This window comes from Pelmatolapia mariae, linkage group LG6 (assembly GCF_036321145.2).
Source record: "Pelmatolapia mariae isolate MD_Pm_ZW linkage group LG6, Pm_UMD_F_2, whole genome shotgun sequence".
Classification (NCBI taxonomy): domain Eukaryota; kingdom Metazoa; phylum Chordata; class Actinopteri; order Cichliformes; family Cichlidae; genus Pelmatolapia; species Pelmatolapia mariae.
The window spans coordinates 22,344,184-22,370,205 of NC_086232.1; the positions used below are offsets into that span (position 1 = coordinate 22,344,184).

At 38.8% G+C, this 26,022-nt stretch overlaps 1 protein-coding gene across 1 annotated transcript; it reads left to right on the forward strand.

The window, feature by feature from the left end:
• On the forward strand, positions 1-26,022 carry tacr3a (tachykinin receptor 3a). Its single transcript, XM_063476223.1, has 5 exons — positions 1-646; positions 3,704-3,901; positions 4,657-4,807; positions 20,807-21,003; positions 23,279-26,022. The coding sequence occupies exons 1-5, from the start codon at positions 279-281 to the stop codon at positions 23,610-23,612; spliced, it is 1,248 nt and encodes a 415-aa protein (XP_063332293.1). The 5' UTR covers positions 1-278; the 3' UTR covers positions 23,613-26,022.

Below are 26,022 nucleotides of genomic sequence, written 5' to 3' on the forward strand. Positions count from 1 at the left end.
GCGCGCACGGCGTCCTGCTGCTGGAGGAGAGGCTGCGCATTCATAGGCACAATCAAACACTGGGATATACTTGTTCCACACACAGTTTCACTGCGTTTTATTAGTTGTGTGCAGAGACGTGCATGTCGGATCAAACGAACAGGGATCTTTTTAGGGGTGTTTAAGTTGCGCGCTATGGCGCCTGTAAGCAAATCCTTCTTGCCAATCCAGCTGTGCGCCTAGAACATATTGGCGAAACAACTGAAACCTTTACAACATCAGGGGAAAAGGAGAAGAGGATGGCGGCTTCATATAACGGATCCAACATAACGACGAACCACACCAACCAGTTCGTCCAGCCGCCATGGCGCATCGCTCTCTGGTCTGTTGCCTACAGCTTCGTGCTGGCGGTGGCGGTGTTTGGAAACCTAATTGTGATATGGATCATTCTTGCGCACAAGCGCATGAGGACAGTGACAAACTACTTTCTGCTAAACCTGGCGTTTTCGGATGCGTCAATGGCTGCTTTCAATACTTCAATAAACTTTATCTACGCCGCTCACGGGGAGTGGTACTTCGGGGAAGCCTACTGCAAATTCCACAATTTCTTTCCAGTCACATCTGTGTTTGCAAGTATCTACTCAATGACGGCAATAGCTGTGGACAGGTGGGTTTTATAAAATGCAGTAAAAAAAAAAAAAAGTTCAACAGATAATGCTCTGTTGCTCCACATGCACCTCATAATTATAATTCGTTTTTTAATGGTCACCAGGTAAATTGATTAAGGTCTTATTTTAGGTTTAACAACAGCCTCTAATCAGTTTCTTTCATTTTTTTTTTCAATATTGGAATAAATAATCACTCAGTGTGAGGATGTTATACAAACACTAAAGTTCAGACCCTTCATTCAGCAATGGGAATATATCCCACTTATGTGCACAGTCTTAAAGGCAACTAATAATCAGAATAATAGAATATTAGAAGACACACAGGATGAAAGATAACCTTGACACTTTAATCTGGATCATTGTATTTCAACCCTGGGTTCAAGCAGCACTTGTGGGAATGTGAATTAAAATCAGTGTAATATCTTGCTTCAATTCAAACTCCGTTTGGCAAGGCAAACGAATGTATTAACTTGTTCCCTTATAGAAACTCATTTGGAGTCCTCGCCAGTTTAATCTGATGCCTCTGTTATCAACTTCGTCTTTGTCCTTTTTTGCTTCCACTCTCTGTCCCTGCTGTTACACGGTTTTTGTTTTTTTTTCAATTCCCAATGGAGTAGTCAGGTCGTGATTTGCATAATTGTATTGGAAAGGCAGTTCCTCAGGAGGGTGACTGCCATCTCATACACCTTGGGCCTGTTTCATAGATTTAGTTTTACATTTCAATGCATGTGAATCAGACTGAAACAGTTGTTTTGGACAGAGTCTGCGCTGCAGTGAATGACTCTGTGTATGCCAACACCCTAGAAAAGATCGCCCTTTCCTCCTACGCGCTCTGGCTCTCTTGCTTTCTGTCACATGCACATCTTTTTATTTTTTTTATTTTTTTTTGCTCATTCACACGTCCTCTTTTCCCCGTTGGTTCTTTTGCAGTCTTTCTCTTTGACAGCCCTTGTGCTTTCTATTAATGTGAGGATGCAGTCAGCATTATCACCAGGGCTTTGAAACTGATCAGTGGACCATCATACATCATAATGTTTGAATAAAGGGATTAAACTGATGAAAGAAGTAGCCACAGGCTGAACATAATGAAAAGACAAAATCATGTGAAAGCTGCAAGCAAGTGCAGCGTGTGTCTACAGCTAGTGTTCACGTGTCACAGTGCATTGTGTTATTGTCTGAGGTGTTTTCTTCCTCCAGTGCTTCTTCTTGACGCCCAAATGGAACAATGTATTTCCTCAGGCCGTGCTCAGTTTGGCTTCTCTCTACAGCAACTTACATGCCTTTGTATTTTTGGTCCACAATGTCCATTCAATTTGTCATCTGTATACAGAGAAAGAGAACATCGGCATGACCTGGATGATGTAGATGTAACCTCCGGTCATGCTTTTCGTAACCCCAGTATGGTGCTGTCTCCGCTCTGATGTCTTGAAATGGCATGAGGCCACAGTTCGTGATCATCTGTGAATTTGTCCTTCCTGCTGAGTCTCTCAGCTGCCAAGTGTGTTTCCTTGGGCAGTGGAAAGAAAAGAAAACAGGTTTCTGTGTGAAAGGTAACACCACTGAAAATTTCACAATGTCCCTGTGGTCATTTTTTAACATTTTTTTATACCTCATATAATTATTTAATTATATTTTGGAGGTCAATATTTCTTAAAAGCGTATGTACAATTTCATTTTCTTTGCTTAAATAGCTTTAATTGGGAACACTTAACATAGCTTTTACTAAAGAAAATGCAATGCTGTTCAAATGATAACAATATAAAGACAAAAATGAATGGAAAATCATGGCTAGTAAGCATTAAGTACAAATAACAATTAATGATTCCTTTGTGATACTCTAAAGTGAGGTTTGCAGACTGATTAAACATTTTTCTTTCCTTTGAGGACTTTTGAGAGAGCACTTGAAATGTACCTCTGTACATTATTTTTGGTCTGGACGCCTCATCTGAGGTAATCTCTGCTAGTTAAACACATGCTGGTGATTGAGTGAATGTTTACTTGGTAATAACACACCGTTGTGACATAGCTTCAAAACAATATGCTTTCCAAAAGCTGTCCTGTGTAGCTTCAGGCATGACAGGCTTCCGAGTCACACCCAGTTCTGTTGTCTCCCTAAATGTTCTTTGATAGATATCAAAAAGGTGTACACTTGTGTTATTTTATTTAGGTTTTTCAAGTTTGCTCAGTGCCTGCAAGTCCATTCCATCAGCTGACATTGTGCTCTGGCACATACTTGATTCCACATTTAACAAGGTCCAGTGAGAAGCAATAAGTTCCAAACAATTACTGGTGAATTTGCTGTTATCCCCCAGAGGGTTGTGGTCACTGGGGTGAAAGGACAAGGCCTATTTTTTTTTTTTACCATCCTATGAAGATTGAATTAGCAGCTCTAAGCCCCTGTGATCGCCTATTGAAAATCATGTAACATCCTGAGCTGAGTTCATGAAGATGGTAATCTCCTGTCAGTGTTTCACTGTGTCAGTCAAACAAAATCTCATCACAGCTTTTTAGGAATGAATCATCCATCAGCTTCCCCGAAATTCAAACGCCCCCATGTAATTGGACTTATACAAGACTGCCTTGTAGAAAATGAGGTATATTTTTAATGTTGAAAATGTCATTGAATCATAAGTTGAATTAATGGGCGATTCAGTCAATTCCACTTGTGCATTAGTGACATTTCCCACTTTAAAATTACACTTTATATTCTAGCAGCTTGTTAAAGTTAAATGCTTAGGTAAGAGAATTTTTTTCATTATTGCATACAGCAAATAGACTTGATGCTATTTAAATTTCACACTTTCTCAAATAATTACTTTTGAACTGTGAAATATTGTTTCATGTTCACCTCTTGAGTCCTCTTAAAATCCTTGACATGAAACAACTTCAGAGTGTATAACGACCACTGATTTGAAGACAATTTTTGAGATGTTACGATCTGTAAAAAGTAACTGCAATAAAGAAAAGATAATAACATTAAGGATGTGTTAACTCTGACATGTACGTCAGCAATTAAATATAAACACAGAATTCTCTTTTTAACCTCTTTGCTGTAGGTACATGGCCATCATCCATCCTCTTAAGCCTCGACTGTCAGCGAAGGTCACCACAGGGGTTATTGTTTGTATCTGGAGTCTAGCTATAGTTTTGGCTTTCCCCCTCTGCTACTTCTCAACCATCCAAACCATCCGAAGCATACCCCAAAGGACTGTCTGCTATGTGGCCTGGCCCAACAGGAAGGATGACTCCTTCATGTGAGAAAGATTTATCTGTTTTTTCTGCTATGTCTGATGTTTGAATGTGTTGGATGTACTTATACAAATAATACAAGCAAGATGAAATAAAGTAATAAATCCCATCCTTCATTTTAAACATCACTCAGTACATTTAAACAAAGTTAGAGCAGAGCAGTATTGTTGGAAACACTACAGGGTAGTGTTCCCATTTGAGCATTATGTGTGCTAAGCTCAGAAAAAAGTAGCGATTTTACAACATAATGTTTTCATTTTTGTAAGTATACAGTTGTACAGTGGTAGTTTTGTTTAAAAGGTAAAGAGATTGCAAGTATTTGGAAAACATAAACCCTATGACTACATCTGGTGAAAACTTGTGCTATCTTCATCAGAAAAATGGCAAAATATGCAATATTGCAGTGTTTACTGTCGTATTCATTAGCATTATGAGAGTAAAAAATAGCATTCCAGAGAAACTATGTTTTTTTTCAGAGGTAAATAAGAATAGAGAAGCATTCAAAAAAATATAAAATATATTAAACACACCAAAACTATTTGTTAATTTATTGTCTTTTGTTAATTTTTCTGGAAGGTAACACCAAATGCAGTCATTTGGGATTATAGTGCAAGTGTTCCCATTTATCAGTTGCAACAGGAACTAAGAGCACAGAGGTGGACATGTTTATACAGCATGAAATATATACTATGTGTGAGTTATGTATGATTATTTTTGAAATGTTCCCACTTCTTTGACAATTTTTATACTTTCTTCTTAGGTATCATATCATAGTAACAGTCTTGGTCTACTTGCTGCCCTTAGTGGTGATGGGCATTACTTACACCATAGTGGGGCTGACACTATGGGGTGGTGAGATCCCTGGAGATTCGTCTGATAACTATCATGGACAGCTCCGGGCTAAAAGGAAGGTAAGCGGGCTTACAGGGGAAATAATACACCAGCATCTGAAAAATCAAGATATGACCTATGGGAACCCAATTTGCAACTGTGAATGTGATAATTGTTGAGTGCTTAAAGGCAGAGAAATGAGAATAATAAGTATTTTTCTGCCACTTAGAATCCTGAAGCTTCAGAGTACTTTCATCTTGCTTCTGTTTTATAACCTAAAGTAAGCCAGGATAAGGACAGCAAACCATGCTGCATATATTTGTCTTTACTTTGCTCAAGCTAGAAACCATTTCAGCATGCACCAAGGCAGAGGAATTATGCAGCAGTGCACATACATTTAGGATTTGCATTTAAACTTTTGTTTTTTTTTTAATGATATAGTCACTGTGGATGAAACGTTTATTGTTGAATGAGGGGAAGACTCTCAGACTGCCACCAAACTTAATTATTTTCTCTGGGCCTATTTTGTGTACTTCTTTGGACATGCCGTGGTTAGTTTAGCGTTGCCTTGGAATAAACATCCAGTGGAAGTGGATAATTTTAACCTTGTAGTCTCCATTAGAAAATTTAAAGTTGTGAGAATGCAGCTGTTGTTAAAACACACCATATTTCACAGGTAGCTTGTTCTGCTGCCTGCTGTCAAAAATAATGGATTACTGCTGTAAGGCTATTGATGTAGCACTTTTCTTCTAATGACTGTAGCTCCAGTGACTGTCCAACCAACCAGTGGGTATTAATTTTGAAAACGTCATTCACTTCAAATGCCTAAAATACTGAAAAAAAGCACACAAAAAGAAAAGAGAGAGAGAGAGAAAATAACACAAAGCAGATCTTCAAACCGCTGTAGAGGTGATTGTGATAAATTAGGTCTGTCATAATATTTTTAAAGTACAGATTACAGCCAGGTTAGAAGGACCCACATAGACCCATATTTGTATATCAAATGCGTGTATCCACATGGATATATTCAGTTATTTATAAAATAAATATTACTGGAAATTGTACCTTAATGCAATTTAAACTTGGACTATGTATACGTTTCATAGTTCTATGGTTTTTTTTTTTTTAAATATCTGCTAGTCTGCTCTAGTCTCACTTCAATAAGTTTGTATTGGCTGTACTTTGGGTGGTTTTTTTTTTTGGGGGGGGGGGGGGGGTGGCCCCAGTTAGACAGATGTAGAGACCAGCCACAGGGGCGGCACCACAGACCACGCCATGCCACATACACCCATCACCCAACTGAGGCCATCTTGCCAAACCACCCCCCCAAGCGACAGGGAGGTGTCTGTTCAGGTCGCCGCCCAAGTATCCAGCGGCGCCAACGATAAGGTGCGTCCAGGGGCCACCCACTTGTCCAGCGGTGGCCCCGGAGCTGGTCCGGGAGACACACATGTGGCAATTCAGGGCAGCGCAGCAGTCGTGGCTGTGAGGCCCGGCAGCTCGGCAGGCAGCCGGCACGCAGGACCACACAACACGCCGGCCTCTGATGGAAGAGAGGCCGGATCAAACAGAATGCCAACCTTGGGCTTGGCAGGACTCCTGCACACTTTGACCTCTGTCTCCAGCTTGGCAGGTCCTGCAGTCGCAACAGACTCCAGTGAGGACGCCACTGTACCGGGTGGCACCGCTGTACCGGGTGGCACGGCCAGTCCCTCCGCCACCCGGACCTCTGGGCTCAGGCCGAGCTGGTCCCCCGTTCACCTCATCCTCCACCTCCGGCTGGTGAGGTCGCTCGCGTGCCTCATCCTCCACCTCCAGCTCCGGCTGCACAGGTTGAGGACACGATGGTTCCTCTGCGGCCCTCCTCCGGGGAGCTGGAGCGGGTGCAGGCACCTGCAAGGCTCCAGGTGCTCCCACCCGAGGAGTGGGTACGGGCGCAGAGGCAGGCTGCATCCTGGCTGGCCTCACTCTGCTGGCCCCCTCTCCTACACTGTTGGGGAACGCCAGTGGGGGTGGCGGCAGTGTCGATGTCCAGGAGCCAGCCAAACTATTATCTAGCTAATGCTGCTGCACACCGATCATGCTTTGGTTTAGCTTTGGACCTTTTTCTAATTTTGTCAAAAATATTTAATTCTTCTTCAAATAAAATGTCTATTTGTTAACAGGCATGATCTGTTATTAATGCCTTTCACGGTGTCTTCACGGTGCCAGCAAAATTATATCTATGAAAGAACAAAACATATTTACCTTTCTCAGACAACACTAAGAAAGGTAAATATACTGGATAGATTGGAAATCACTGGAGGAGATGTAAGGTCCACACAACAGTAGAACTGCATTGATCTAACCTTCATTATATTTACTAAATGATGTGCTTGTAATTTTGTAATCTTATGACTTCATTGCTAAATGCTAAATGAAGGGTTCAGATTTCTGTCTTTGCCTTTGCGTACTTTCACCATTCCTGTTACTCTGTATTGAGCCTCACTGTGGTCATCATTTAGGCCTGTACACACACACACACACACACACACACACATTATATATATATATATATATATATATATATATATATATATATATATATACATATATGGTGCTGATAACGCCAAAGTCATGGGTTCACTCCCCATACTGGCCACCCATACCACTGACATAAAGACAAGAAAGCTCCTTACCATGCATGGAGGGTTTCACCCCAAGTCCAGCACCCTGAGGCTGTACGCTAAGTGAAAGGAAGGAGGCCGGGGACTGGTGAGTGTCAGCACCACAATCCAGGATGAGACAAGGAACATCCACGAATACATCACGAAGATGGCCCCAACTGACAGCGTGCTCAGTGAATACCTCAGGCAGCAGAAACCCAAGAAAGAGGAGGAAGGCGAGGAACCATCATGGAAGGACAGGCCCCTGCACGGTATGTACCACTGGCAGATAGCGGAGGTGGCTGATACCCAGAAATCCTACCAGTGGCTGGACAAAGCTGGACTGAAAGACAGCACGGAGGCACTAATCATGGCAGCACAGGAACAAGCACTGAGCACAAGATCCATAGAGGCTGGGGTCTTTCACACCAGGCAAGACCCCAGGTGCAGGCTGTGTAAAGATGCTCCAGAGACAATCCAGCACATAACAGCAGGGTGCAAGATGCTAGCAGGCAAGGCATACATGGAACACCATAACCAAGTGGCCGGTATAGTGTACAGGAACATCTGTGCAGAGTATAACCTGGAAGTCCTGAGGTCAAAATGGGAGATGCCCCCAAGGGTGATGGAGAATGACCGAGCTAAGATCCTGTGGGACTTCCAGATACAGACGGACAAAATGGTGGTGGCTAAACAACCGGACATAGTGGTGGTAGACAAACATGAGAAGACGGCCGTAGTGATCGATGTAGCGGTTCCGAATGACAGCAACATCAGAAAGAAGGAACACGAGAAGCTCGAGAAATACCAAGGGCTCAGAGAAGAGCTCGAGAGGATGTGGAGGGTGAAGGTAACGGGTGGTCCCCGTGGTAATCGGAGCACTAGGTGCGGTGACTCCCAAGCTAGGCCAGTGGCTCCAGCAGATCCCAGGAACAACATCGGAGATCTCTGTCCAGAAGAGCGCAGTCCCAGGAACAGCTAAGATACTGTGCAGGACCCTCAAGCTCCCAGGCCTCTGGTAGAGGACCCGAGCTTGAAGGATTGACCGCCCACAGGGGCGAGCGGGGGAATTTTTATATATGTCTGTTCGGGGTTTTGTGCATAGACATATTCATATTTGACCCCAGACATATATTTTGTTCACTTGTTTCAGAGCAGAATTGTTTAAATCTTAATTTTACCATTTTACCATTTAATTTTTTTGTTTTTTGTAATTGATGAAGCATGATCCTCACCTAGTACTGTTCTGTTTCCATTGCTGGTTTACATGGTACAGTGTGTTTATCTGAGCACATGAATGTCATGCAGGTTGAGAGTACAGTGCTCTGAGTCTCTGGTCAGAATAGGTTACACAAAGGAGAGAACAGCCCCAGGCTTACAAGCTGATGTTTTTATGGTACTCCAGGCAAAACATACTAAATAAATAAATATATATATTCAGCTCAGTGAGCCGAATCAATTTGAAAACTCATAAAAAAAAATCAGCTTGGTGACTGGCACAGAAATGTAAATGAATCTGATGGAAATATTGTTGTGTCTACAGCTAAATAGACACTATAACTCCTCATTTGAGTAAGTAAATGCAGATGGTGTCAGGGTTCCTGTTCCTAAAATGACTTCATGTTTTTTTCATGTTTTAAAGGATTGTGTCTCCTTTATGAAAGTGTTATAGACAATGTGCATAGAAGATATCAAACTGTGCATTGTGAGCCCATTTTAAAGGAAACTAAACCCCAAGTTGACCTTAAATTGCTTTCAGCTCTTCATGGTATTAGTGAACAAAGCTATGGCTCATTAGCTGTGTCCCAGTTTAGTTTTACTTATTAATTCTGAGCAAATTAAATTTAATGTGTTCACAGTGGAAAGGCTTGTCAGTACGCATTGTTTATGAGTTTAACTTTTTTTTTAAGCATGCTGACCATGAGCTGTGCAGTCAGTTCACTGCACAATAAACATGATTAGCTTCGTAAACGTGCTAAAAAATTAAAGCAAATACAAAAACATCAGGTAGAATCAGTTCAATATTTTCTGGAATCACTCACAATTTTCTTTTTCTGATTGATGCCCTCTGCGTCGTCTGCCACATGGCCGTCGTGCTGGACAAAAACTAGTGTTAAAATAATCAACTGTGGCCATCGCTGTGAGAAAGAAACTGGGATTGTTTTATGTGTAAGGAAACATCAAGCACAACTTAGCTCGACTTAAGCTTTCCTAACTTTGTAACATAAAATGTAATAAATAGACACATCCAAGAATACAATTTTACTTAATTGTTGGAATTTAAAAATGAAATAATAAATGAAAACAGACCCAGGATGAATACAGTGTAAAAAATGAACTTATGTTATTTGCACTGCTCTTATTTCAGATCAAAGTCATTAGTCTGCAAACTGCTGTTATTTACAGTTACAGTTGTGTAAGTGGAGACTGAGGTTAAATAATATGTAACTGATTCGCAATAACAAGTTATGTTACGATAAGTAAAATAAAATAAAAGCTTTTTTCTAAATGTTACACCAAACAAATGTCCCTCTAACTTCTTAGACGAACGAGCAAGTGAAAACATCCTGTTGTCAGAGCTTTTCAGTCATATCAGCTCACTTTGACCACAGTGAATACCCGCAAATTGAAGCTGTTGATGTAGCAGTATGACATACAGTAATGTGAGAAATTGTTGATTTCTTTTTTTTTTTTTTGCATATTTGTCACGTTTGTGTCAGAATTCTAACTATAGTCAAAGATAACTAGAGTAAATATAAAATTGATTTTTTTTAAAATGATAATTTCATTTGTTAAGGAGAAAAACCTTCCTGTATGAAAAAGTATTTGCCCCTTAAACCTTATAAATGACTGTGCAAAGCTTGGCAGCTTATTGCTTTTAGCCTATTTCACTTTGTTAGACAGCATCTAATTAAGTGATTTCTTAAATCAACAGGTCTGGCCTGAGCATGGCTAGTGAAAGTGAACTCAGCTTTCCAAAAAAAATGTTGTTAATCACAGTTAATTCATGATTTAATAACAGAGGTCAATTAATTTCGTCACATAATGCCAGGCAGGTTTGGAAAGCTTTTTTTTCTTAGTAAAAAAAACCCCCATCATTTACAAAGTACCTTTTGCATTTTCTTGGGTTAACTTTGTCTGTAATACCAAATTTTATTTGGTGATCTGAAACATGTAAGTGTGACAAATATGAAAAAAAGAAAAGAAAAAAAGAAAGAAATCATGAAGGGGGAAATACCATTTTAAAACTTTATTTTCAGACAGGCCAGGGAAAAAATTCAAGCCAATTTATGGCCCTTAATATTTGTTTTGTAATTTAGAGTGAAAAAAGTATGTGTCAGGGCTGGTCTGCTGTGTGACTGGCAAGTTGCAAGCCCGTAACCACGTTTCTGTCATTTTGCTCATAAACCAACAACACAGATTGAATTTATTTTGTTTGTTTGTTATACAGTCTGCAGATTAAATGTAATCTTACAATTAATCAGGCTTAATCTGAGAGAATGTTTCAGTGCAAAGAGAAATTATAGTGACATCTTACTACAAAGATCATAACGTATGCATGTATGTCTTTTCCCTGTTTTGTCCGAGACGTTTCACTGAATCTGGATGAAACTGATTAAGTAAACTACCACAGGAACTATGTGTAGTAGCTTATCTCAGAAAAGAAAAAAAACCTTTATTTTCCTTGTTGTTATTGGTAACACTTTCCTCCTTACTCAGAAAAAAATTTCTTATTACTTACATATATTACTTATAAATTTATATTCATTGACCAAAAAAACGGTAACGGTTCACATCCATGAACATAGATTCATTTTTCATCACAATTTCACAAACAGCAGGGTGTTATAGCACCATAAAGACAACAACGCAGCTGCTGCTTCTTGCTCATTGCTGCCGACTCCTCAGCTTTTACAAAACTGCTCCTTTGAAACATGATGAAAACGAGCCAAAGATTTGGAAGCTACTTTCAGCTGCTCCATTATTTACAGGGGGTCGCCACAGCGGGGTAGCTCCGCAGGTTTGCTTTGGCAGAGTTTCTACACACCCAAAAAGGGGAGTTGTGTCTGGCTGGAAGTGAACCAGTGACCTTTCGCTTGAATGTGTAACTCGCTACTCAATAAAAATAATAAACTCAATATATCATCTTTGAAGCAGAGGTAAAAGAAGAATACCTACTACCTGATAAATTGCTCACTTAAAATTATCTAGCAAAACAATGTCCTCATCATCAGCCAAATTATACCTTCGCTTGAATGAATCTTAATACTTTTGAACTGCCGAATCACGTCTTTCTTTTTCACCGCATTTCTGGAACGTCTCATGACATGATTTGCTCACATCTTTCTCATGCCAAACTGCCTTCAGTGGGTCTTCTGCCTGAGTGCTAATCAGCATGCTAATTAACATGATAAATGACAAAGCTAATATGAAAGTTGTTTGTAGGTATGATTTTTTTCCATGTTTACAATCTAATTTGTTTGTTAGGTCAGCAAGATCTGGTATATCTACTAATATTAGCTCTGTAAAGCTTTGACATATTAAAAATTTAGCTACATGTTAATGCTATCATCTAGAAACTTACTGTTCAAACTCAGTGAAAGAAATGTGTAACAAATATAAATTATGGTCCATGCAAAACCTGAGGGGGACCTCACATAAGTCAAATACAAGTGTATATTTTAGTCTGGACCAGACAAACAAACTGCAATAAAAATACCTAATGAATACAGAAATGATTTGACAGTGTCTTGTTTGTTTGAACCAATCATAAAAAGACACATTTAAGCTCAGTTTTGTAATATTTCATCCTAATAATAGATTTCCTGTGCAACAGGTCTGCGAGATGAGACATAGCAATAAAAGAAATCTTGATCGTGTGCATCATTTCTCATCGTTGTGATGAAAAGTGGATTCACACTGGTGCATTGTTTTGAGTTAATCCATTCTTCTGCAATCACAGCGCCACGGGTACTCTATTTTAAGCTCATGCCTGGGGCTGTGCATTGAAAATGTCAGTCTGACACATGAAACACTAGTGACCTGTCGCAAGACTGCTGTGCAGTCTTAGTGCTCAGTTTTTCTTTCTTGGTAGAGTCTTGAGAATGATATGTGAGAAGGTAAAGATCGGTGTGGATTACATTACAAGATGAGTTATTTGTAGATATTCAGTACAGCAGTGTTAACCTGTATCGTATGCAAGTGTAACACTAACATCAGCAATAATGAAATGTTTTAATCCCATCTGGATTCATCCATGGCCTGAGAGAGACAGTCATACAGTCAGTGTGGAGGGTTATGCTACAAAAGCTTTATTAAAGGTCATTAATAATACCATATAAGTTTGCTGCTTTGTTTTTTAAATTTATTTTTTGAGTGCATGCTGACCTTAAGGTGTGTCACACTCTTTCTTCTCGTCAGTGACTGATCAAAACAGCAATTAAATATCTGCCTCACACCTTGACAAGGACTCCAGCTGCAGCCCTAACTGCAGGCACAAATCATGGGTAGATTTCTACTTTACTCAGACCCTGTGGTACCTTGAGTCTCCCTTTCTTTTATCTAGAGTTTGTCTGCTCTCAAAATATCGTTTATTATTATTATTATTGTAATTAAATATATTATTACATTATTCTATGAATATTATTGCTTTAAAGCTTTACTGTTTATATACTAATAGTTCTCACAGCTGCTAATATCTAAACTTCCCTCTAGGTCATTAGTAATCATTATTTTCTCATTCATTTTTTCATTTTATTGAATGAGTTTCTCTGTTGCTTAATCAATTAATCAATATTGTGTTTTATTCAAACACACTATTTGGCGATATCTGTTCCACACGAAGCATAACTCATTTCAGTTTCATGCTCAGTAACGTGTGGCTATTTACTAGCTTAATGAAGTCCAGTGTTAGGGCAAACCCCAAGACTGTTTTGGTGGTTTACGGTCTAACTCTAAATTATTCATATCTCACTAGCATTATTACTTTTTGTTTTTTTCAAAAGGAACTGTCCCATTTTTGTTTTCACATTTCCAAATTCTCATTTTATTTAGATGTGAAATATTGTGGTTAAGGAGATTTTTAAAGAAAGGTTCAGTTAGTATGTTCACTTTGGTTTAATTTAGTTTTTGCAGTTAAATTATGTATATAACCTATATATGTGATATAAATATATATGAATTTAATGTTGATGCTGGACTCTGTGCTACATTTGATTCCCACTCTGTGCTCCTCAGGCTGATTTCCACATTGCAAGCAACATATTTTTGTGCTTTTCTTCCTCTACAAGCTTCACACCAACAGGGGACCAAGTACACCCCTGCAATACAGCATGTAATGTAATATTCAGTGAGAAAGGACCACTTTCATTTAGTCCTCCCTTTTACATGTCTTGATATAAAATAGCTTAAAGGTTACACAGGCATGCTACTGTACGCCAATTTAGGCTTGACTAACACAATGTTTTTAAGATGTAAAACTGAATACAAACACTTGAGATTCTACTCTTAGACAAACACATACTCATTTCACATGTTGATGTTTGGTCAGAAGGCTTTAGTGTCATATTTGAACACACTGGGTTCCTTTTACATCCATCCAGATATTCATCTTCTGCTGCTCATCTGTGTCTGCCTTGCAACAACCTACTCTGGTGTTCCTGGGAAATCTGAGATATTCCCAAACCAACCAACAGATATAACCACTCCATGTCCACTCATGTCTGCCCCAGGGCCTCCTTCAGTTAGCCTAAAACACATTGCCTAGGAGGCATCCTAGGTAAATGTTGAAACCACCTCAGTTGGTTCATTTCAATATAGAGGAGTACTACTCTGCACTCTTAGTGTGTTTGGAAATAATCTAGAGTAGCATTTTACTGAGGTTAGGTTAGGTTAAGTTGGGAAAATCAATGGACAAAAAGTCTTAACTATGATTAAAAAGAAAAGTATTTTTGTCCAGCGTAGGCTAGCTCCTGTTAGCAATAATTGGCAGTTTTGGTTAGTTTAGAAGAAAACGCTATTGAATCGCGTTAGTAAAAAATCAAGATATGGGTTAAAATGCAGTCTTCCCATTATCAAACATGTGTGCAACATGCAGCTTGATTTTCTTCATTAGCACAGTGAGGGGGCTTTTGAAGCCAGCATCAAATAACCAATCAAGGTCCTGACCATAAGGATTTGATGACTTGAGTGTTGCACTGGCCTCTTCAGACAAAAGGGCCCTACAGGATAGTAACTGCAGGTGTCAGACAGTCTTTTGTAGCTGTCTCAAAAGTATTTAGTATCTTTTCTCAAGATAAACCAGAGAAAATATGTTGAGTCCAAATTTTAGACACTGATTAAATCATATTATGATTTTCCTTAGATTTTTCTTGTGTTTTGTCATCCGCCTGCCTGCTACCCTGCTGTTAAAGGAAAATTATCGTACCCATAAAAACAATTTTCTTTAAATTGAACTGACTTATAATTCACTCAGTCTTTCACACACATTTCTCAATTATGTTTTGCATGGGGTAGATTTACTGCAATAAGCTGTTAGTTGTTAAGAGGCTTATATACATATATACATACATATATATTAGGGGTGCAACGATACACAAAATTCACGGTTCGGTTCGGTTCGATACTTTGGTGTCACGGTTCGATATTTTTTCGATACAAAAAAATGTTCATGCCTTTTTAATTTGTCATTTATTAAAATTATAAATATATATTTTAACTCAAAAGTACAGTTTTTAAATGTAATGTTGCTGAAACGACAAAGTAATAAATCTATCTGATCGAGAAATCACTCATCTTTGGAAAAGAGAGTTTATTACAGAGAAATGTCTCTTTCCAAAATAAAAGCTATACTATACCCTTCTTCTGGGGTATATTCTCAGCAGCATATTAAACATATCAGGTCCCCATAAGGAGAATCATGTGCTAACGGCTGTCTAAATGACTCGGGTAAAGTTTGTAGCATGCGTGCTTGTTGTTTTTGTCTGCTTCCACTTGTCTTTGCACTAGGATGATGTCGGCGTAAGTGTGCAGTCATATTCGTTGTGTTCCCACTAGTGCTGTCAGCGTTAATCTCATTAAAATGACATTAACGCCATAACACAGCAAATCTCCATTAACGAAACATGCCCCGTGCGTGGGGCTGGACGGCGTCAACACGTTAACAAGCAAACTGCGCTAACGCACTAGTTCCCACCAATTGAGCATTGCGTGGCACATCCGACATACTGTTTTACTTTTGTCCATGACGCGCTTACCATCAGGGTCATACTTCACATGAAAACCAAGATATTTCCAAACACCAGATCTGAATGAGGGTGGGGGAGGTTCAATTTCAGCTAGCGTTGAGGCAGTTGCCATGTTCCAACGAGCTAAGCTTCTGTCTTGCTAGCTTGCGCTGCGCTCAGTGGATCTGCGCTCGACAGTGCAGCCTAGGCGGAGTAGTCGAACGCAGATCCACTGAGCGCTCAACACAGACAGCATCATCAGAAGAAAAGTTGATAAAATAAATAAAAAATTTTGTATTGTTCGATACATATGCGTACCGAACCAAAAGCACTGTATCGAACGGTTCAATATCGATACGAGTATTGTTGCACCCCTAATATATATATATATACACACACATTTATATATATACATATATACATATATGTGTGTGTGTATATATATATATATATATATATATATATATATATATATATATATATATATATATATGCGCTTTAGATTGGATGTCCAGAGGAGTTCAAGTATTTAGGGGAAAGTGTTGAGCAGGTGATTGACAACAAGCACCTCAGTTCGTCGGTGAGCGACTTGTTTGTCACGGTGACCAAAGAGCAGAGCATGAAGGCAAAGCTGTCAATTTACTGCCTGATGTACAGCCATAAGCTGTGGATAGTGATATAAAGAATGAAATCACAGATACAAGTGGTGGAAATGAGATTCCTCTCAAGAGTGTCTGTTCTCACCCTGAGAGATAAGGTGAGGCTCAGTCACTAAGGAGCAGAGAAGAGCAGCCGCTCTTCCGCATCAAAAGTAGTCATTTCAGGTGGTTTAGGCATCTATATAGAATGACCCATTCAGGCATTTCCAAGACATGCTGGAGAGATCATGTCTCTCAGATGGCTTGGGCACGCCTCAGTGTTGAGCCAGGACAGCAAAAAGCAGAGGCTGGGAGGACAAAAATTTAAGGTTACTTATACTACTATTTAATGATCTGAGAGCGAGTAAAGAATAAATACAAAGACAGAATTCAAAGGCTTAGTCTACCTGCGATACACAGTCCACAAGTACAAATAGATGAATGTCACTGCTTGTACAGTAGAATAACAAAACTGTAATTTTTTCTTTCTTTCTTTTTTTTGTAGGGTTAAAAAATATCTTTAATCTGGAACTTAACCTGTTCCAAGCATAAATTACATATCCATGTACATGGCGAGGTAAGCCACCTTCATGTCACAGAAGCCCCAGGATTAATCCCAAAGTCACCTGGATAAGATGAAATGCTGTTTCGTAGTGTAGGCCTCCGATGCAGATGGATTTGTGTCTCCTCCTGGGATCAAACCAAGCACGTAGAACACAAAAATATGGAACTACTGCCTCTAATTTCTCATAATCCTAAGTGTGTTTGTTTGTTTTTTGTTGTTGTTTATGTTGTGTGTGTGTGTGTGTGTGTGTGTGTGTGTGTGTGTGTGTGTGTGTGTGTTTTAGATGACCTTTTCTTTTTTTTTCTTTTTTTAAATACTGGTATTAGACTAAAATCCTTTTTTCTTTAGGAAAATGTGTCTTGTCTTCCTCCCCTCACCCCAAATGCTCCTCCCTGATCCTGGTTCTGCCAGAAGTTCCTTTCTGTTAAAAGGGAGTTTTTCCTTCCCACTCTTGCCAAAGCGCTTGCTTGAATATTAGACTGAATACTTTCTCTTTACTCTTGCAGTTGCTGCCTTTATAAGTAGCCTGGTGCTAACTTACTGCCAATGCTGTGAGCTCGGTTTTAAATAATTGTTGTTACATCTTACTTATTGTTTTCACTGGGTTTCACTTAAATTTAACATGACTGTTACAAAGCATATGATTTTAGGTATGAGCCCCTGTTTGTCCTCAATTTTTCATTCTAATATTGTCTGATGTCATTTTGAATTCAAAGCTCATTTGAGCACACTGCTAGACAGAATAAGCCCTTTGTCCCCATATATTCTCTTTCCTTTCAATAACCTCCAAAACACCCAAGGTAGAGTATGTAGAAATAAACCTTTTGCACTCTAGCCATTATTTGTTTCAGTCTCTTGTGCGTCACAGAATATCCTTTTTAATATTGTTTATGGACCATAGTTGCATAAGGAAGGGACCGTGGGTTATTTTTACTGCACACAAAATGTTGACCACTGTGGACTACATTTTACTGTAAAAGCTTGAAAAACAAGCTCTGTCCTATGCTCATTTACCAAAAAGGTGCTTTTTTGTACTTTTGTTTGATGCCCAATGGTACAGATACCTAATCTTCAAAGAAATGCTTTATATTCTGTTCCCCCTTTAATATTATGTTTAATAATAGTTGATTATTATATTTAAAGCATACTTCTTAAAGTAAATATTTAAGTTTGTGTGATTACGTCCAAATATGGACCATTTAAACAAAACCCTAAGAGAATTTAGCAAATGTGTCTGTCGTTCTGTTAAGTTATTAACATGTTTAGCCTGAAGAGGAAGTACCTGTTTGGCTTTGCCTTCCAAGGTATATTTGCAAGAAACCAAAAAGTGCAACAAGATTTTTAACAGCTGGTCCTGTAGTGTTCACTGAAAGCATTTCAATTCAGCTCAATCGAGTTCAAGTGAATTACTTCATATATATAATTAATATAACACCAAATCACAAATGCAGCCACCTCAAGGTGTTTTATATTGTAAAGTAAAGATCCTAAAATGATACAGGGAAAACCTCAACGATCACATGACCTCCTGTGAGCAAGAAGTTGGAGACAGTGACAAGGAAAAACTTCCTTTTAACAGGAAGTTAAAAGGAGCCTGACAAAACCAGGCTCAGGAAGGGGCACCCATCTGCCTACTCAAACCAGTTCGAGATGAGGGACAGAAGATATGCTGGTAAACACAGAGAGATTGACAATGATACTAAAAGACTGTATGTTTTAAAGATCTTTAAAGGAAGAAAATAGGTTTGAAAACTGGCTCCATAGGCAATGCAAGAAAGTCAAAAACAACTAAAAGATGGACAAGCACATGAATAATAAATAAATAACAGCATAGACCATAAGATATAAATGGCAGTAGTTACCATCAGTTAACACCTTCGGAATCAAAATGGATACAAGCAATGGTTGCCACTATGTCTTGCTCTTTTATCTTCTGTCATCCTTTCAAGGCTCTGTGACACACAAACAAAATGTCCAGCCTTTTATAAATGTAGAGAGGTCCTACAAATAATCTAGTTTAAAATAAACTTTGGAGTCAAAACCTTCCCCTCAGCTTTTCCCCATAAATTACACCGCTGGAGGATTCTTTCGCTACAGATCATTTTACATGCAATGGAAACATTTATGCTTACACACATAAGGCGTTCTTGGTCTTTTATTGGTCTTTTGACTTGTTTAAGTTGTATTATATCTTTTGGGTATCGTCCCTCATTTAATGACACTGTCATTAAACAAAACAGCAACTAAGTGTTTGAACCCTGTTCAGCAGCCACCTAGTGAAGTTTACCGCATAGTTTGTATTATGCCATAAACTTCTTTTTAAAACATATACTCAAAACAAAGGGTGCCAAGACTTTGTTTAGATTTCAGGGAGGACTCAGGCATGTCTGTTTTGTATCTGCAAAGCTTTCTGCTCATGGTGCCTCTCTAGCCTCTCTCTGAAGAAACATAAAGTATTGGAGATTTTGTTCCTGGTAACCACCCAGATACAATCCACTGCAGTTCAGAATTGCCTGAACTGCCATCAGTCAGGCAAAAGAGTAGGTTTTCCTCTGACTTGAATTTTATTAACCTTTGTTTTTCAATAAATGTAGCGTGTTTAAAATTGGCATATTGATATGGTTTGATTCAATTCTTAAATGGTTCCAAATGCAGAATGTCGCAAAAGTGGAAAGGCATGCAGTAAACAAAGGGAATTTAATAAACTTACAAAAGATAAAAAAAAAAGTGCATTCATACCCAAGCTGTAGGCAAAATGAAAAAACAAAACAAAAACAATAGCTCAATGATCTGAAGTTATCTGGAAAAAAGATAGGACAAACACACAAAGAAGCGCAATTACCAAAATAAAACAGGAAGTAGAAACAAGGAAGGCAAGGGAAGTAACACATCAACAAAACAGAGATAGATAAAAGAGAAAAAAAACTGGAATGCTGGGGGAAATATAAACATGCTAAAACACTTGATTGATACAGAATCCTAGATGCTCAGTGGTCGTGGGTCTTCTTTCTCATTTGTTTAAATTTTGTGATGCTCCAAATGTTTTCAGCTTGTGAAAGAACTGAACTGCAGGCAAGGCAGTTCAGCACCTGGACTGTTCTTCTATGAACTTGTGCTGTTATAGATGCACTATGTGGATTTGAAAGGTCTTTTTGCCAATTTCTTCCCTAGAAAAAAGCACATGTTATTCTGAAACCTATAAATACCTCTCAGCATTGATGGTGCCTATTAAGCCGTCAATTCCATTACGACTTTTGAACTGAATGGTCATAACGAGTCTCTTGTTTTTAGTCTGGAGGATGCAGAGTCTATTTTCCAAAAAAAAAGAAGAAGAAGAAGAAGAAGAAAATTATGATTTGTTTGACCACAGAACAGTTTCTATTTTCCCTCAGTCCATTTTCAATGAGCTTTGGTCCAGAGAAGATGACAGCATTTCTGAATCATGTTCATGTATGGCTAATCTGTGAACTGTGCTCACAGACAGTGTTCCTGAGTCCATGTAATGATCTTCATGACAGATTTCTCCAGATTTTCTTCAGATGTCATTAAATTCAAAATGATTTTATGAAATGTTTCAGTTAAAAAAATTCTGAATTACATTATTATTGTTATTATTATTATTAGCATTACTCCATTTCCATGTATAAAAAGCAGAAGTAAGGCCAATTAAGGAATTGTTATTGCCTCAGTCTGATCCAGGGACATTTAACGTTAATTTTAGCGTCTCTTTTCCCATAACAGAGTTGGCAGAAGAGTTATTTTTGGTACTAATTATTTGGTGTTTCACGTATTTGTGTGATAGTCATGCTGTAGATTGAGATCAGATGTGGAATTGATATCAAATCAGTGAAACTGGAACATGCTATCCTGCTTTCCAATTACAGCATTACAGTAATAAAAGTATAATTTGCCTGCTTTTGGACTGAAGTTATGTGCACCGTATTCTTCTTTCAAATGATTGTCATTTATCTATGCTTTTCATCATTTTGCACTCTCTCTGTTTCAGGTGGTTAAGATGATGATTGTTGTAGTGGTGACGTTTGCCCTCTGTTGGCTGCCATACCATGTTTACTTCATTGCAACAGGTCTCAACAAGTTTCTGAGCAAATGGAAGTACATCCAGCAGGTATACCTGTCGATCATGTGGCTTGCAATGAGTTCCACCATGTACAACCCCATCATCTACTGCTGCCTCAACAGCAGGTGGGTAACAACAGTGTTGCTAATTTAGCATTGCTACTTAACGAGACAACAAATGTGCAACTAATTCTGCAAAGGCACTTGATGCATGAGGGAATTAATTGAAGGGCTTTTACACCTGTGTTACATAGTGATTTGATTTGATTTTTTAATATATTTTTTGGCATTTTAACTTTATTGGCTTTATTGGATAGACACAGCGAAGACTGACAGGAAAGCGGAGGGAAAGACAGAGGGGAAGGCATGCAGCAAGAGGCCACGGGTCGGACTCAAACTCGGGGTGGCCGCTTTAAGGCACGCAGCATATGGTCACCTGCTCATCCGACTGAGCTAAACTGGCGCCCATAATGATTGTTGTTCATATTGAGATGAAAGCAGTTAAGGGATTGTCATTCCCTCAGTGCATTTGTATGATGACTAGGAAGGCCTACAGTGTTATCTAATGTTAGCTATGCAATGTAAGCTTCTCTATCCAAGAAGTATCATAAGCTACTTATCATAAAGAAGTTAGCTAATGCTTAACTGTTAGCTAACTCAAGTAGCTGTATTTCAGTAGTAATATATCAGTTGCAATACTATTAACAGAATGCCAGTAGTTGCCTGGGGGAATGCTACCTCCAAAATAACATTTACTATCCTAGCCACACCTGGTCAACAATGCAGAACACACAACTACATTGCAGCGTCATATCTAGCATCCCTACTAATAATGACGGACACCACTTCACTTCCCACTAAAGGCAAAGGTGAAAATGAAGACATGACCCTGTGTCTGTGTCAATTAGATACAGAGCGTACTCATGATATGTGTCTTGAAACTCATCAGAATTGCCCTTGAATCTTAAGCCAACTGCAGACACTGTCCTAAGGTGCTTCAACACCGACTGGCCTCTCAGACAACCTTGTCCTGCATTTACCCAGTGAGAGCCTTGGCATTCTAGACACATAACTTGGGGCAAGCAACTCATCAGTGTAGATTGGTGGGTGATGATGTGTTTGTCGGATCTTCTCATCACTGATGACCATGATCTACTTGTGGCCACATTGAGTCGTGGCCACAGGCCTCAAGAACAGCTTCGGCAAGTGATAGGTCATTGGGTACCTGAGGGTTGGACTAGAGGATGTTTGTGTTACCACCACTCAGTCCAGGCTTGGGACAGTTATAGTTCTCAGGTACAAATTCAGTGGCCTCATTACTCTCTTCACCAAGGAGAAAAATGACCTACTTGGCAGTTTTCTCAGAGGCTCTTTGGAGCAGCTGTCTCCACAACCCCTACCACTCAAATGACAGGGTATTTAAATCTGCACAGCACATATACTGATGCTGATACTAGTTTCCCCCAGTCAAAAGTGGAGATACTTTCCAGTGCCAGAAACAGAAACAGTTGTCTCAACGGTGCCACCACTCTGCCAAAGATGAATTCAAAAATGAAAAATAGACCAAAAAGGCATTTCTATAAAAGGTTTTGGTGACTTAGTCTTCAGAGAGTGATAGCATTCTCCAGATGGATGGATGAGTGGATGATACAGAGCCAGCTGTTTTGCACCTCACTATGCAGAAAAGCAATTTCCTTCATGCATTGCAGACCAGCCTGCCACCACGGTCACTGAGAATAGAACATTCAAAACACAGAGACACAAATTAGCTTATGAGAACAACAATAACCAAGTGATACAGAAAGCAGTTTGCTGTATGCCTTCCTCACCTCATAGGGTGGTTCATTTACAAGCCAAGGGGGGGACCACTTGCTTCTTATGAAAGGAAATTTCCTCTGTTAGAGAAAAGAGCAATTAGCTTAGTCCCTCATAAACAAGAGCTAGCTACACAGTAGCTAGTTGTCAGAATATATCCTAATGCCAAAGAAAGGCGGGCGATGGATTTTTGCATTTCTAGACCTCAGAAAATGCACATTCAGAAATCCAACATACTGCTTCTGGTGTGTTCATAAATGTAGAAGTGGATGTCATCCTATGAAATCAGTGAAGTAAGTCAAGCAACTGAAGTTTGGTTTATTGCAGATTTCAGAAACTATGCACTACCAAAATCTCAGACACAGTCTTTTTTTTTGCTTACCTCCTTCTAAATAATATTGCATTTCCACACACACTAACCCACTAACTGCACATTTAGATCAAAGTTACTGGTTGTCTATATAAAGGTTTCAGGTTCACTTTTTCAATTAGAAGAAATTATGCAAGATTTAACAGAAATAAAGGCCAATTAAATGACAAATGAACTCATTTTTTTTTGTCATGTGTTTTTCTCTCACTACAACAGGTTTCGAGCAGGCTTCAAGCAAGCATTTCGTTGGTGCCCTTTTATTAAGGTGTCCAGCTACGACGAGCTGGAACTACGCTCTACACGGCTAACCCAAACACGCCAGAGCAGTATGTACACACTGACACGGATGGATAACACCATGGTGGTACTTTATGACCATGCTGAAGGTGATGGCAGCGCTGTAGGTGGCACCGGAAGGAAGCATTCCCTGCCTGGTAAGAAGAGAAGCTACGTCACTTCTCGGCACACAGAGATTGCTGGTTGCAGCGACACCACTGTGAAAACGCAAAATGGAAGCGCTCCCAGCGCTCAGCCTGAAGAATTCCCTTGAACATGAGCATTTCCAGATGTGTGTGTACCACAAAACATTTCCATGTGTAAAGCTTTATACGCATGCATTATTACACTGCAGATGTACAAAAAAGTGCGCACGGTGCTTGGTTAGCTTAGAAATAGAAATACTGAGAGCAAAAAGTTTAACTCTTGTTCATTCAAGTTCACCCTTTGATACAAAAACACTGTAAGAAGCATTTAAACACAGCCATCTGTCCTACAGCTCATTCAGTTGATGATAAAATTATTCAGTTCTGATGGAGATCAGATCAAAAGCCTGTTTTTTATTTCAGCCCATAACAGCTGTGAACTTCATGTGACACAAAGGATGGGCGTTCATGGCTTCTCCTGAAGCCATGAACGAGTGGCTGCAGAGAGTCACCAGCGGAACAGCTGCTGATTGAATTCTTTCTAGCACTACATGGCTCTGTGTGTAACTCTTGGTTATGCAACTGTTTCCTGGTGACCTACAATAAGCCAGAGGAGAAATCCAGTAAACATTTCCAGCATGTCAATAAACAGGCAGCTCAATGAGCTTACTGAACGCAAACTAGCCATCTAGGAGCTAGGGCGTCATTGTTTTATTTATATTTTTCAGTCAAGTGAAAGGAAAACAATACAGGAAGTTGCATGGTGACGTGCAATATATAAGGATAGCGTTGTTCCGCTACCAGTGCCACTGCTGTTTTAACGCTGTTTCCCTGTGTTGCATGGAAATTGTTGCTTGTGTGAACATCAAGTGCTGAGATGGCACCAGGCAGTACGACAACCTCTGTTTTGTTGCATTTACAGTTTACAGTGGAAGCAAACTGTGGGAGATCCGCACTGACTCAGCATTCATCAAGTCTCAGACATGAAAATTTTCACATTTTTGGTCTATTCATAGATTTTGCTGTTAAGAGATTAGATTTGTCACTTGTTTTGGTAATCAAGCATAATCATAGTTTTGGTTTCCTATTGAACATACCGAGCTTTGGAATAAAAAAAATAAATAGATTTTGTGATCAAAGCTAAATACAGTTTTGGTATTTTGTCATTTATATTCCGTGTTGATTAACACATAGCGAACAGACATTCAGCTGTCACATAGTATAGAAAAAACAAAAAAAACCCTTTTTTTTTTTTTGTAAATCAACCATAAGGTACAGCCATACAAACACAACACAAATGTCCTTAATTATCCTAAAGAGATTTGAATGTTAATAGACTCATGAAAGTATTTTCAAAGAATGTGAAAACATATATGCTGTGCATTTTAGTGTTTTGCATTTTTAAGTTGTCCAATCATTTTTATTGAGGTTGGTTAAATATTTGGACGTATTAATCAAGGCATTTTGCTGTTTCTATGTGTAAATAATGTGTTTTTTTGAATGTACAGCACGGTGTGTGCCTCTCTCTGTTCAGCGGTGACTAAATTGTTTGTTGTGTCTTTAAAGTTTCTTTCAGCGTGGGTCTCTTTCTTTCTTCTTGGTGTAAAAGCAGTATACTATACTTTAAACACTTAATTATTATTCCTGGTAAATGTCAAGTAATTTGTTAATATGAGAATGAATAACTTTGTAATTCGATATCACATTTCTTATATAAAGGCCTATAAAAAAGATTTCTCATTGCTCTGCAGTGGTGAGTACTAATATATTTGCTTATTGTAGCTTTATTGTATATTGGTCTTCTTCGTAGCATTATGAGTGTTTACAAATGACAGAATATGCTTATGATGAAATGTAGCTGTGACTTATTGCAATTTTTAAAAAGAAGTGTGTTAAATGTAAAAAAAAAAAAAACACTACAAAAGATAGCCAGAAAACTTTTCAGTATTACTGTTCGTTTATACAAAAGAATATTACTATACTGTGCTGCATCCAAGAATAATGTTTTGTGCAGTTTGCTTTGCCACATACAGTACATTGCAACATTTGATTTTGCAGTTACAAGATTGTTTGCCCTTTATTACTCATCTTGCGTCATCTTTTCATTATTGTGATGAATTTCTGTGTTGACGTAAGTCCGAGTGGTTCAATAATTTATACATGTCCTTTTGTAAAAATGAGCTTACTCAATTTTGAGAAGTGGGCTACCACCTTAGCACAAAACATGAACGAGAAACAATGTACTTGCTGGTAATCAGAGATTAAAAAACACGTCAAACTATATTTGATGTATGCATGTGTAATGCTAAACATTACTCTCTGCAGACATAATCGCTGCACAGCACAGACCTTAATTCTGCTCTCTGTCATTATGTCAGTTTTGGTGCCTGCAGCTACTAAACAATAATTCACATCTATTTTGTGGTTTAGCAGCTTCTGTCTGACGGTGAAATCCAGTGCAAAGATCAGTCACTATGAAAGCAAAAATCGACAGCACAATGTTACAGATTTTAACATTAAATTCAACTTTAATAAACA